This window comes from Chiloscyllium plagiosum, unplaced genomic scaffold, assembly GCF_037043375.1.
Source record: "Chiloscyllium plagiosum isolate Xiang-an unplaced genomic scaffold, Cpla_swu_hap1 HiC_scaffold_36, whole genome shotgun sequence".
In the NCBI taxonomy this organism is placed as follows: Eukaryota; Metazoa; Chordata; class Chondrichthyes; order Orectolobiformes; family Hemiscylliidae; genus Chiloscyllium; species Chiloscyllium plagiosum.
The window spans coordinates 8,288,910-8,304,231 of record NW_028270174.1 but is presented as its reverse complement, the minus strand read 5'-3'; the positions used below and the strand labels follow the sequence as shown (position 1 = coordinate 8,304,231).

General features: G+C 44.0%; 1 protein-coding gene across 20 annotated transcripts in view; it reads left to right on the top strand.

Annotated features, from left to right (window-relative positions):
- pdlim5a (PDZ and LIM domain 5a) overlaps positions 1-15,322 on the top strand; it is a 278,081-nt gene that overhangs the window by 141,837 nt on the left and 120,922 nt on the right. For all 20 annotated transcript variants that reach the window (XM_087979923.1, XM_087979925.1, XM_087979924.1 and 17 more), the window contains exon 4: positions 6,032-6,074. In XM_087979923.1, the coding sequence (XP_087836049.1) occupies positions 6,032-6,074 (43 nt within the window). The remainder of the gene's footprint in view (positions 1-6,031; positions 6,075-15,322) is intronic.

Genomic DNA, 15,322 nt, shown 5'->3' with positions numbered 1-15,322 from the left:
TGTGGAGCTAGTTATGACTGCAGAGTGCGTTTTCAGGAACTGGTTAACTAAGAAAAAACTGTCAATAAAAGTGTAGATTTCAGATGTGTTTAAACACACAGTTATCTGCCATGTATACTCACACCCTGTTATATGTGCTGACCTGTGTACTCGTAAGCTCAACCCCAGATTCAATTCCTTTCCTTCCTCTAATTGACAATCCAGACACACCATGCAGTCCTTCATGATTCATATGGGATTTTTATTAAACTATTAACTACATTTTTGTGTTATCCGTGTGATGTCCATTTCTCCATCCCCTTTGGATAATCGGGATTTAGTGTATAACAACTATTAACTTTTCCTTTCAACTCTCTTGATTGCTAAGTGTTCAGCTACCCTTCAATTCCTTCAATTCTGCCATCTTGTGCATCCCTGATTTTCTCCGCTCCATCTTTTCACAGCTAAGCCTACATCCCCAAAGATCCTAAAACTCTGGAATTTCTTCCTTAAAACCTCCCAACCTCTTTCCTCCTCTGAATGTGCATGTTAAAAACCTTGACCAAACACCTACCAATGTACAACCTTCAAGACAAAGGTTTTTTAAAAAATTAAAGCTCTGTAGAGCTATTTAAAATTGCTTGATCAATTAAAGGTTAAATTTGGAAATAAATACAGTATATATATATTTGCAGATCATCTAAATGCTGGCCTGCAGTTGAAGTCCATCATCAGTTGTTGACACTGGGGTTTCTCTCTGGATCAGATGTGGCAGGTTGACACCTCCTCTTCTGGAGATGGTGTGAACTCTCACTTTCCCTTTGAAAATGCACTAATTGCTCTGATATGGATTTTGAACCTTTAAGAGTTTCCAGAGAAATAGTGATAGGACAAAGGCTGTTTTCCCTGTGGCAAGTTCTTACTGACTACATGTGTTCTGAAACAAATCTATTACCCACTGTCTGGATCAGAAGACTCTCTGCAAGTTTTGTAGGATTGGTGACTCCAACTGAGCCTACGTTTGCTGCTGTTATCAATGTCATCTGTTTTGCTAAAATAATCTTTTTCTGCAAAATAAAAACTGATGTGTTGATAACTGATCTTCATAACATGGTTCTGAATTTGATGTCATTCAAGAGGGCCTTGAAAATACTTCATTGATCCAAATATGAACTGCTAGTCCTGCAGTCTCAGAGTCCACATGTTTACCAAAACCGTCCCAAAGAGTTGCCTTCCTCGATTATCTCAACTTGTAACTTTCAGCTAACGTTAATTAAACCTGTTTATCTGGTCACTTGTCACGGAACACTTCAATGGATAAATAAGCTCCTGGGCTTCCTAATTCATTAACACACTTCACTGACTGATAAGCACGTTGGGCCATCCTGGAATTGTGAAAGACACTTTGCGACTCAAAGTTCTTACTTTCTTCAGTGACCAGTTATGTTTGCACTCGTTCTCGTTGTTGGTGATATGAATTGGTGCAAGAGAGTGGTCAGAATATAAGTTCACTATTGTGAATGCGTACAAAACAGCAAACAAATAGCCAGATAGAATGTTCACCTTTATAGCTATTGGGGTATATTATAATAAACCTGAAGATATTGTTCTTCAGGTACACAATTCCCTGATTTGGATGCAATACCTTTATAAGGATATATTGTCCTTTTGAGGAGGTGCAACATAGATTTGTAAGAGTGATGTCTGGGAACTAAAGGTTAAGCTGCATGGGAGTTTCTGGAATTTTAAAAGGTTACAGGGTGATTTTTCAAGTTATTTCAGGGAGCAGATCGGCTAAGTTGGGAGTAACTATTTCCACAGGTCAAGGAGTCTTGGATGAGGTGGCAGGTTTATAAAGAAGATTTGACCCTTCAGGAATGACATTAGGAAACCTACCTAGGTGCAGAGGGTAATGGAAGTTTGGAACTCTTTTCCGGCAAAGAGCAATTGATGCTTGCTCAGTTAATTTTAAATTGGGGACTGATACGTTTTTGTTAGCCAAAGGAATTGAGCATTATGAGGCAATATAGAGTTAGGTTGAAAACCAGCCATGAGCTCATTGAATGATGATGGGAGACATTTGAGGAGCTAAATGGCTTCCTTCTCCCTCTGGGCTCTTAGAAGAAGAGGGAGAAGGAAGAAGAGGGAGAGGGAGAAGAGACCAGGAACATTGTTGAGGTGACAAGAAGTTGCCTTGTCACAGAAACCCATGTGGGAGATAAAGTTATGCCATGGATTAAACGGGACCCTGGGAGCTTACACTGGGTAGTTAAGTGTTTGTGAGTGTGATGCAAAGATACAGATTTGGGAGTGAGAGGACAAAGGTTTTTACAGTAAAGTGATGTCTGAAATAACTCCATGGAGGCTGGTATCCCTTTACCTTGGTGTAAAGGGTACCAAGTCATCCTTTGTTTATATGTGGAGAGCTCTTGACACTGATCCAGTTCCTTCAGGGCCAGCTCTGAGTGAACAGGCTGTCTGTGAGTCCTGTTCTTTTTTTTTTCTCTTTTTTTTTCCTTTTTCTTCTTTCTTTTTTCTTTTATTTTAACCCCCACACTACCACCTAAGTGCGGTAGTGCTTATTTTATCCCCAGCACCCATGGTGTGTGTGTACAGGGTGAGTCCTGTTCTTATATGTCAGCCAGGGGTCCCTGATTGGACCAGATTAATAGTCCCAATCAGGGAACTTGTATTCTCTGAGGTCAACCTGGCTGACCTCGCTACAATCACTAAAACATCAGCCTTTCCTAGTGTTCAGTTGAGAGAAGCTGTGACTTGTATATGACTATATTGCTGCATATTTGCCAAAGAAGTGCCCAACAAAATTCCTTTGGAGTGTAAACACTGTTTGTCTTGTATAGTTGAAGAGCAGATTTCCTGCTTGGCATTGGTTTACTGCTCAGTCTCCAGATCTCCCACAGGCACAATGAGGATAACATGGTTCACCTGTGCCTCACCTGTAAAGGATTGCACAACACAAAGGAAAATGACTCATAACTGCAAGGGAACTGTGATCCAGACATGAGGCTCCTTCACCGTGCTACCGATGAAAGGAAAGTCGCCCAATCTTCAACATCCTCCCACCTCCTCCTCCGACACCCTCTCTCCTCCGCCGACACCCTCTCTCCTCCGCCGGCACCCTCTCTCCTCCGCCGGCACCCTCTCTCCTCCGCCGGCACCCTCTCTCCTCCGCCGGCACCCTCTCTCCTCCGCCGGCACCCTCTCTCCTCCGCCGGCACCCTCTCTCCTCCGCCGGCACCCTCTCTCCTCCGCCGGCACCCTCTCTCCTCCGCCGACACCCTCTCTCCTCCGCCGGCACCCTCTCTCCTCCGCCGGCACCCTTTCTCCTCCGCCGGCACCCTCTCTCCTCCGCCGGCACCCTCTCTCCTCCGCCGGCACCCTCTCTCCTCCGCCGGCACCCTCTCTCCTCTTCCAAAAACCTCCCCCATTGTGAGTTCCCACTGGACCTCGCCAATGTAGACGCAGCAGATACCACTGGGTACCACACTGGCCCAAACTCAACTCCTGTGCCGCTGCCATGAATCTGCCTTAGGCCCACCGTTGCTGATGCAGTTGTTGCTGATGCTGCCAGGTGTCGTACTGGGCCCAAACTCATCAACTTCACGCCTCCATAAATCTGTCCTGGACATCTCCAGTTGACCAAACTCACTATCACTAAGGCAGACTTGACTCGGCGTAGGACGTCTTCAATGATGCAGGAACTGCTAGGAAGCTAAACTCACCTCTGATACCACCACCATGAGACCGTGCTACTCGAGCCCCCACTCGGGGTCCATGCTGCTGGAGCCTACTCCTGTCCATGCTGCTGGGCCCCCACTCAGAGTCTGTGCTGCTGGGCCCCTACTCGGGGTCTGTCCTGCTGAGCTTACTCCGGTCTGTGCTGCTGGGCCCCCCACTCGCTGCTGATGCCTTTACTGTGACTGTGCTCTTCAACAAGGGGTAAGTTTTTAAAAAGAAAAGATAGAAGTCCAAGAAAAAAGAAAAGAAACATAAAGTTATGCAGATGGAGTGAACGAGCCCCAGGCTCAGACACCCAACTCTCCCTGCCATCTTGTCAGATCACAAACACTTGGTGTTATAAAGATTGCTTTCTTGCACATCAGCTGGCACTAACCAATTTTGAGGCTTCGGTTCAGTGGTACTTTGAAACTCATCCACAAAGTATTTTTATAAATGTATTCATGGGAAATGGGCACAACTAGCTTGGTTGGCATTTATTGCCCCTTCCAAATTGTGGTTGAGAAGGTGTGAGTGAGCTACCTTCTTGCACCACTGCAGCCTATGAGAATATAAGTTCACCTGCTGTGCTGTCGGAGAGGAAGCTAACCACTTTGACCCAGTGACAGTGAAGGAGTGGCGATTATATTTCCAAGTCAGGATGATGTTTGGTTTGGAGGGGAACTCGTGGGTGCTGGTTTTCTCTTGTACCTGCATTCCTTGTTCTTGTAGGTGGTAGAGGTTGCAAGTAGGTAGGGTTATGCCTAAAGAGTCTTTGATGAGATGCTGCAATGCATCATGAAGATAGTTGCTGTAGTGTGTACCATGTCTTGCAGATGGAGGCAGTGAAAGTCGAATGCTGTGCCAGTTTAGTGATCTGCTTTGTCCTGGATGGTTTTCAGTGTTTTTGGAGCTGCACTCATCCAACAAGTGAAGAAAATCACGTGAAACCTCTGACTTGTGCCTTGTAGAAGGTCAGAGAAGGAGTCAGGAAATGAGCCACTCCTGACAGTATCCTAGCCTCTGGCCTGCTCTCGGTATGATTAGGAGTAACCCTTTCTGTGTATTTTCCCAAGCTCCTTTTATTTTGAGAATGTTTGCATCCCTTGACAGGCATTAATTGATGCTCAAATAAAAAACTCACGATATCTCAGAGAAATCTGCAAGGGAGCCCTCTCCAATTTGGTGGGCAACTATTTATTCCTGAACCACCATTACCGAAACAGATTTGGTTTCTATTGGCTTGCTGTTTATGGGAGGTTGCTGCGTGTTAATTAGCTGCTTCAGGCCTGACCTCTCAGCCATTTATTTTTGGGGGTTGGGGAAGCAAGAAGAACAGTTTGTTCTGTTATAACACGTGATTCTTCAACGTGGATTGGCTTTAACCCAGTTGAATCATTTAGACCCTTATTTGTAGAATGCGAACTTTCCTTAACTGTTTTGGCTATAATGCCATTCTGGCCCCATTAGTTTAAATAGGACAGCAATTGCGTGATTTTCTTATAACGCGAGATCTCATGAGAACCGAGCTATTGCATTATTTCAGAACCGACTGTACCTCCATTAGATGTTGAAACACTTTTGATTGTCTTGAGATGGCACCGTAGAAATGCAAGTTGTTCTTTTCTTACTGCCATAACAGCATGAAAACCTTTCAAAGTTAAGAAGCAGCAAATTGAGGCTTCGTTTTGTCACCTGATCCTGGTTTTGTATGTGCGTGTGTGTTCTAGATTAGAGTGGTGCTGAAAAAGCACAGCAGTTCAGGCAGCATTCGAGGAGCAGGAAGATCTTGTCGAGAGAGGAGGAAAACTTCTTCAACGCAAGCAAGGGTTAAAATCAACTCGGTAAAAACAAGGACTGCAGATGCTGGAAACCAGAGTCTAGATTAGAGTGGCGCTGGAAAAGCGCAGCAGGTCAGGCAGCAGTCCTTGTTTTTACCTGTGCGTGTGTTGCCACTGCCAAACAGTGCAATCCATTAGATGTGGATTTATTCTGAGTTTATTTGTGAAAGTGAATCTTTGTTATTCTGTATAAGGACCAAAAGAACCGAGAATGCTATAAATCGGAGATAAATTTAGAAATTGCTGGAAAAGCTCAGCAGGTCTGGCAACATCTGTGGAGAGAAATCAGAGTTAACCATTCGGGTCCAGTGACCCTTCCGCAGAACGGTTCTGAAACATTAATTCTGATTTCTCTCCACAGAAGCTGCCAGACTAGCTGAGCTTTTCCAGCAATTTCAATGTTTGTGTTTGTTATACTGTTCTTGTCAACCAACCATAGTAACTGATGGTGGCTTCTCTTGTGTTTTTTTCAGGGCTGCTCCTGCTCCGAAACCAGCAGGAACGACGGTTCAGATGGTAGGTTAAGGACCACCCAGCTAACCAACACTGATGCCTGCATTTCATTCTAACTAACAGGCAGTGCTCATTCTCAACACATGCCCTAATATCTGCTCAAAGGCTCCCGCTGTTCAGTATTGTGGTGAAGAGCAGGGGAAACCGGCAAAAACACATCAGTCATTTTGATTGGATTGAGTCACTTTGTGAAGTGTTCAGTACTGTCATTAAATAGCTGTTTTTCAGGCTTGCTAAGGTTGGTGTTGGCACTTTGACCTTTTTTTAATATATGGAATCCCTACAGTGTGGCAACAGGCCCTTCGGCCCAATAAGTCCACACCAACTTGTTGGTTTTACTGATGGCAGTGAATGTTGTCCTGAAGGATAAATGTGGAGTCGCTGGGACTTGAGGGTAAAAATGATTTGGGTTCTGAAGAAGAATCACTGGACTCGAAGCATTAGCTGTGTCTCCCTCTGTGTCTCTCTCTCTCTCTCTCTCTCTTTCTGTCTCTCTCTCTCTCTGTCTCTCTCTCTCTCTCTCTGTCTCTCTCTCTCTCTCTGTCTCTCTCTCTCTGTCTGTCTCTCTGTCCCTCTCTCTCTCTCCCTCTCTCTCTGTCCCTCTAGGGACAAACCTGCTGAGCTTCTCCAGCAATTTCTATTTTTGTTTCAGATTTCCAGCATCTGCAATGCCTTGTTTTATTTTAGGGAGCATTTATTTGGCGGCATGATGGCTCAGTGGTTAGCACTGCTGCTTCACAGCGCCAGGGACGCGGATTCGAATCCTGCCTCAGGTGACCATCTGTATGGAGTTTGCACATTCTCCCCGTGTCTGTGTGGGTTTCCTCCGGGTGCTCCGGTTTCCTCCCACAGTCCAAAGATGTGCAGGTCAGGTGAATTGGCCATGCTAAATTGTCCATAGTGTTAGGTGCATTAGTCAGAGGGAAATGGGTCTGGGTGGGTTACTCTTCGGATGATGGGTGTGGATTGTTGGGCCAAATGGCCTGTTTCCACAATGTAGATAATAATCTAAACTATTTGCCTGAATTATATGGTACATTAAATTTTGTCTGTTTTATTTACAAAGGGGTAAAAAGAAATGGCTGAGGGTAGAGAGCGGTACTATTGGTAAGTTTTGGTCTCCACACCGAATAAAGGGTGTTCCTGTCAGAGAAGGAGTGCAATGAAGGTTCTCTAGGTTGCTACTGGGGATGGTAGGATTGTCCTGTGAGGAGAGAGTGATTTGACTGGGCCTGCATTCACATGAGTTCAGAAGGATGAGAGAGATCTGATTGAAACCTACACAATGCTAATAGGGATAGACAGACTGGATGCAGGTTAGATGTGTTCCTTAGATGGGGAGTCTAGAACCAAAGAACACAGTCTGAGGATACAGGGTTGATACGTCATTTCGTTCTATGTTTTTGGAAAGAATAAAACTCTTCACTCGAAATGCAGTAAATATATGAAATTCACTGAAATAAAAGGCAGTGGAGACCAAGTCACTTAATATATTCAAGAAAGAGATTTTTGTTTAGAATTTGAAGGCATCAAGGAGTGTGAAGGTAAGGATTTGGCATTGAAATAGAGGATTAGTCATGATCATATTGACTGGCAAAGTAGCTACGATGGGCTGAATGGCCTCTTCCTGCTCCTGGTTTCTGAAAATTTAGTTACACTTTTCTAAGGACCAGCACAGGCTTTCTTGAATTTTAATACCTCTGTCAGTACTCAGCTTAGTGCACAAAGTCAGCCTGTTGCTTCACAGTGAAGTCACTACACTAGTAATCTAAAGTCCCAGAAAGATCCTCTTTTAAATCCCACCATGGCAGATGGTGAAGTTTGGCCTCGGTATAACTCTGGAATTTTAAAAAAAAGCTAATCTAAATGACATCCATGTAACCCTTGTCACCACCAATAGGCTAGTTTTCAGTTCCAAATTTAATTGAATCCAAATTTCACTATCTGCTCTGTAAGACTTCAAACCCATACCACTTGGAACATGAGCCTGGGGTTCTGCATCACTCACCTGGTGACATTAGCCCTGTGCCGCCAATACCCCTCACTGGGACTTGACAAGTTTTCTCCCCATTTGGTTTCAAATTGTTTATTAAAAAAAGTGGGACTGTAATGCCGTCCTGCACATTTATCAGTTGATACTGTTCTAACAGCAGGGACTGTGATTGCACAGAAGTGGTTATGAAAGTGGACACATTCCAAGCTTTCAACTTGACAGGATGTTGAACATGAGCGATCTGGCTGTAGCACATCATTTAGTTGCTAACTGTCTCGAACTATTGAGTTTCAGAGTTGCAGTATGCAATTCAACACAAATTGTTTTCTCCAACAGCATATGTTGGGTCATGCTCAGTTTTCCCACAGGTATTCCTGTTTTCATCAGGATGATCAGTTCAAAAGTACATATGTGAGCTGGAATGCCTACTAATGCAGAGATTAAAGATGACATGTTTCACATATGTCCTGGGAAATGAGTCTTGCTGATTAAATTCGGCTGTCTGAAATGAAAGAGGAGGAGGAGGTTGAATTTACAAACTGTCCATATTCCCAAACTCAGGATCTTGTCAAGCACTTTACCAAGACTGAAATACTTCAAGTACGTTGACTGTTGGAGTGTGGCAGTCAGTTTTCCAAACTGTCGCTCGGTTAAAATCTTGGAATTCCCTCCCTAACAGTCCATGGACCGCCCTCACCCCCGAGGGACTGGAGGAGTTCAAGGAGGAAGCTCACCACCCCTTTCTCTCAGGCAGTTAGGGATTGGCAATAAATTCTGACCCGATCAGTGATGCCACATCCCCTGAAAAAATGAAAGACCCCACAAACATTGTCAGTGACAATGAGCCAGTAACCTGTTTTCTGCGATAGGGAGACGAAGAGCTGTGGATGCAGTAAATCTGAAATGAAAACTGAAATTGCTGGAGAAACTCAGCAGGTCTGGTAGCACCTGTGCAGAGTGAGCACTGGTTTCAAGTCTAGTGACCCTTCTTCGGAACTCAAATAATTTTCTTTCCCTCCCAGAAACAGAGTTAACAATTCAAGACTGCTTTCTATGTTAGCACGTTTGATTAGATTAGGTTTCTTTCCATAAATGTTGCCAGACCTGCTGAGTTTCTCCTGTGATTTCTGTTTTGAGTGATGTTGGTTGAGCCTGGAACACCTGGGATAACTCCCTGTTCCTCTTTTGACGTTGCATTGACTCAATCCTCCTTTAACGACCCTTCCAGAAATCTAACTTTCTGACCATTCTGTTTGAACATTGTATCTGAATAATCCTTCTCTGGATGGGTATCTGATTTTGGATACTGCGAGCAGCTTTCGGATGTTCTACCGTGATACAGGTGCTACATAAATGCAGGCTCACGTTTCCAATCTTGGCACCTCCTGTTTCGGGGGCTGCATGAATAGCCATTGCAAAGAAGTATTCTTCTAGTCACCTCCAGACCGCACAGAGCATTAGATTTTTGTTTTAAATTGTGGGTATGATTGGCTGTGTCAGCGTCTATTCCCCTGAGGATTGTAAAGAGTCAACCACATTGCTGTAGGTCTGGAGTCACGTGTAGGGCAGATTGGGTACGGATGGTAGATTGCCTTCATGGTTACATGATCACTGTTACACTAACATTTTATTCCATTATTTTTATATACTGAATTCAAATCTCACTTGCCATGGTGGGATTCTGCACCCAGATCTCTCGAGCACTGGCCTGCGCCTGTTGGTTAGTCCTGTGACATTACCATTGCTCAGTGCCTTGTGTCTATCCAGCCTTCACTGTGACACTCCCTCCCAACAAAGAGTGCTTACAAACCCTTGTTAAATGCCATTCCCTCTGCAATTCTGAGCCCTCTTGTCAGATACACTTGAATTCTGTGGTCACAGTGTGTTAACACAGGACCCTCCAGTATTGAGGAATCTACAGGTTGAGTCAAATAATGGGTCTCTTGTATATGCCTGCACAGAGTCAGACAGCACCACAGCTTGCTAACGAGCCCTTATTGCATTGTATAATCCAAGGTCAGTGTACCTCATTAATCTTTTTTTGCAAGCAATGCTTGACATAGAACTTTCCAAAAATCAACGGCAGCATAAACCTGAATTTAATTATTATTATTTCTGAGTGCTTTCATCTGTCAAGAACTTTGACCACACCTTCACTTGTCGTTGCTGTGAACGCTGATGTGCAAATGGACTCGAACAAACCTTCTCCCAGAATAAATGGGTGGAAAATTGCACTTATGTTGGAGCGGGAATAGGCCATTTGGCCCCTCAATCTTATGCTACCACTCAGTTCAATCTTGGTTGCTCTCCACCTCAAATCCATTTACTTACCTTGGCTCCACATTACTGAAGACCCTAAGCTAAAACAATCTGGCTTGAAAATTTCAACTGATACCTTGCATTGCAGCGTGAGATAGAGTTTGACATTTATTTCCACTACATTTTTTGAAATGATTGCTTTCTGATTTCACTGCTAAAAAAAAACTTCGCAAGTCGGACTCCCCCCACCCCACCCCCATGAGAGGAAATGGTTTCTCTTTCTCTCGACCAGACGTGAATCCCTCTCGTTTTGAGCAGCTCAGTCAGATATTGGGCCAACCCACCCGATCCTTGACAGACCCTGATTTCTGAATTTCAGTCCCAGTGTAATTCTCATGGATGTGCATTTAGGTAACACCTTTCACCAACTTGTGACATTTGTGCTTTGTTGACAAGCCCCTTTTGAACTCTGGTCCCTGTTGAAGTACAAAGAACAAAGAAAATTTACAGCACAGGAACAGGCCCTTCAGCCCTCCAAACCTGAGCCGATCCAAATCCACTGTCTAAACCTGTCGCCCAATTCCTAAGCATCTTATCCCTCTGCTTCCCACCTATTCATGCCTCTGTCCAGACGCATCTTAAATGAATCTACCATGCCTGCCTCTACCACCTTTGCTGGCAACGCGTTCCAGACACCTACCACTTTGTGTGAAGTACTTGCCACGTGTATCCCCTCTCACCTTGAAAGCGTGACCTCTCGTTATTGAATCCTTCATCCTGGGGAAAAAAGCGTATCTCTATCTACCCTATCTATACCCGTGATGATTTTATAAACCTCAATAAGGCCCCCCTCAATCTCCTTTTTTCTAATGAAAACAATCCTAACCTACTCAACCTCTCTTCATAACTAGCACCTTCCATACCAGACAACATCCTTGTAAACCTTCTCTGCACCCTCTCCAAAGCATCCACATCCTTTTGGTAATGTGGTGGCCAGAACTGTACACGGTATTCCAAAAGCGGCTGAACCAATGTCTTGTACAATTTTAACATGACCTGCCAGCTCTTCTACTCAATACTCTGTCCAATGAAGGCAAGCTTAACATATGCCTTCTTGACTACTCTATCCACCTGTACAGCCACCTTCAGGGTACAATGGACCTGCACTCCCAGATCTCTCTGCTCATCAACCTTTCCCAAGGCTCCTCTTTTTCAGTATAGCTGACTCTAGAATTAGACTTCCCAAAGTGCATCACCTCACAGTTGCATGGATTGAACTCCATCTGCCACTCCTCCACCCAACTCTCCAGACTATCTATATTCTGCTACTCTAACAATCTTTGTCTCATCTGCAAACTTGCTGATCATACCAACAGTGCCTTCTTCCAGATCACTTATGTATATCACAAACAACAGTGGCCCCAGCACTGATCCGTGTGGAACACCACTGGTCACCTTTCTCCATTTTGAGAAACTCCCTTCAACAACTATTCTGTCTCCTATTGCTCAACCAGTTCTTCATCCACCTAGCTAGAACATCCTGCACACCGTGTGACTTCACTTTCTCCATTAGTTTACCATGGGGAACCTTATCAAACGCCTTACTAAAGTCCATGTATATGACATCTACAGCCTTTCCTTCATCTACCAACTTGGTCACTTCCTCAAAGAACTCTATTAAGTTGGTAAGGCATGATCTCCCCACACAAAACCATGTTGCCTATCACTGATAAGCCCATTCTTTTCCAAATATAAATAGATTTTATCTCTCAGTACCTTCTCCAGCAACTTTCCCACCACTGACATTAGGCTCACTGGTCTGTGTTTATCTGGAATATCCCTACTACCCTTCTTGTACAGGGGGACAACATGAGCAACTCTCCAGTCCTCCAGCACCTCACCTGTATTTAAGGATGCTACAAAGATATCTGTCAGGGCCCCAGCTATTTCCTCTCTCACCACCCTCAGCAACTTGGGATAGATCCCATCCGGGGATTTGTCCACCTTAATAACCTTTAGCCTACCCAACACATCTTCCCTACTTATGTCAACGTGATCCAGAGTAATCAAACTTCTATTTCTAATCTCAACATTCATCATGTTCCTCTCCTCCGTGAACACTGATGCAAAGTAATCATTCAGAATCTCACCCATTTTCTCAGGTTCGACACATAGTCTTCCTTATCCTTTAATGGACCAATCCTTTCTCTAGTTACCCACTTGCTTCTTATATAAAAATAAAAGGCTTTGGGATTCTCCTTAATTCTGCTCGCTAAAGCTATTTCATGACCTCTTTTAGCCCACTTGATTCCTCGTTTAAGACTCTTTATTCCTCCAGGGCCCATTCTGTTCTTAGCTGCCTGGACCTTATATACGTTTCCCTTTTCCTCTTGGCTAGTTGTACGATTTCTCCTGTCATCCACAGTTCACGAATCTTGCCTTCCCTATCCTTTGCTTTCAGTGGAACATGCCTATCCTGCACTATCTTTAACTATCTTTGAAAGCCTCCCACATCTCCAATGTGGACTTCCCTTCAAATAGCTGTGGAAAGAGAACAGCCAATTTGTCTACAGTGAGCTCCTGCACTTAGCACCACGATGGTATTTTGATGTTTTTCTTTGGGGACTTGGGGTTATGTTCAACATAAGACACTGGGGAGAATATTGCAATGGGATATTTTCACCAAGAGGGCAAGCAGAGCCCCTTTTGATGATGGTACCCCGACAATGTCACACTCCCTCAGCTCTCCACGTTTGATGTGATGGCCTGGCTTTTTGATAGGTTCACCCTCACAGCAGGGACCCAATCGTCTTCTGACTTGGGGAGCTGCGCTTCCGAAGATGCAAAACAGGGAATCCGCCTGATCATTTAATTCCCTCAGTGCTGCTCTGTTCATGTTCCCACTTTGTTTCCAAGAGTTTAAGTTTGGGATTATGTTCAGCATGGACTGGTTGGACCGAAGGGCCTGTTTCTGTGCTGTATGACTGTGGTAGTTTTATTTTCAACAAAGAAAGTCTTTAATTGATGGCTTTTTTAAAAAGTAGGCGCAGAGAGCCGATACTTGAGTTGATGAATGTTTCCTTGTGTGAAGCAGATTGTGCAGAATGTCAAGTGATCCATATCAGGGAAATTGGTTTGTAATGAGAACATTGTGCACAGTGCTGCTGTGGGGCAGAAGTGATTTTGACAGTAGGTATATTTCTCCATAGATGTGGGGATCTAAGCCAATAAGTCTGCAGCGGTATCTTTAGTCTGGTTCCAAATTTATATGGAAAATTCTATGTTCCAGGAATTTTCAATAAAACCTATGCGAAACCAAGTTGCAGGTGAATTTTCTTTCTCTGTAAACATGAATAGAAATTTTGGTTTTCTGCCTGTGGACTTTGAAGCATTACCTACGCTCTCTGTCTGCTTTTCTTTTAGGATTTTGGCAGATTGTAGTCTCTCTGTGAGTTTTGGGTCTAAGAGTAGCAACATTTTAACTACTGATCAAAACACAAAAGTACTTGGTTAACACTGAGAGAATTCTCCCTCTTGTAGGAGAGACTAGAACTAGGGGACACAGCTTTTAAAAACATGAAAGGGATTTCCTTTTTACGGCGAAGCTTAGTCTTAGAGTCTTAGAGGTATACAGCACAGAAACAGACCCTTCTGAGCTATCAGGAAATGTTGTCAGAATCCTCTTCCCCAGCAAGCTCTCGTGGTGGGGTCATTTTATCTTTCCTAACAAGGAGTCAGAAGATATTGTGTGTGCACAGGGAAGTGAAGTTCAGACCACAGTAAGATTGACCATGATTTAATTGAATTGTGGAGCACAGAAACATAGAAAATAGGTGCAGGAGTAGGCCATTCGGCCCTTCGAGCCTGTACCCCCATTCAGTATGATCCCTGTTGAATCTATCTATTGAGCTGGCCCCAACAGTTTCCTGTGGGAGAGAATCCACAGGTTCATAGCTCTCTGAGTGAAGAAATTCTTCCTCATCTCAGTCCTGAAAAGCTTACCCCTTATTCTTAGACTGTGACCCCTAGTTCTGTACTTCAACGTCAGGAACAATCTGTAATCTATCTTCACCAAACCACCTTCCTTCTGTAATTCTTAATTATTCTATGCAAAAGCTATCCTTTTCAAATTTTCATTGACACCCAGTCTCAATAGATTTCCATTACCCTTCACAACAAATTGTTTCTTGGTATTACCGGAGTGGCCTGGATCCAATTTTAAGGATCCCTCCCCCACGCCAACAGAATGATTTCTGATTTTCACTCCTTCTTCCCCTACTACAGCCCAATGAAGAAATGGGATCAATACTTTTGATAACTTTCATCAACGTGCCTTTATTGGTCAGTGCGTTGAGTGTAGGAGTTGGGAGGTCATGTTGTAGCTGTACAGGACGTTGGTAGGCCACTTTTGGAATATTGCGTGCAATTCTCGTCTACCTGCTTTAGGAGAGATGTTTTGAAACTTGAAAGGGTTCAGAAAGCATTTCCAAGGATGTTGCCAGGGTTGGAGGGTTTGAGCTGCAGGGAGAGGCTGAACAGGGGAGGGTTGTTTTCCCTGGAGCATCGGACGCTGAGGGGTGATCTTATAGAGGTTTATAAAATCATAAGGGGCGTGGATATGCTAAATAGACAAGTTATTTTCCCCAGGATGGGGGAGTCCAGAACGAGAGGGCATAGGTTTAAGGTGAGACGGTTAAAATTTAAATGGAACCTAAGCACCCACTTTTTACAGAGGGTGGTGTGTGTATGGAATGAGCTGCCAGAGGAAGTGATGGAGGCTGGTACAATTACAACATTTAAAAGGTATCTGGTTGGGTATATGAATAGGAAGGATTTTGAGGGATATGGGCCAAATACTGGCAAATGGGACTGGATTAATTTAGGATGTCTGGTTGGCATGGACGAGTTGGACCACCAGGTCTTGTTTCCATGCTGTGCAACTCTATGGAGAAAGTGAGGACTGCAGATGCTGGAGATCAGAATTGAGTGTGTGATACTG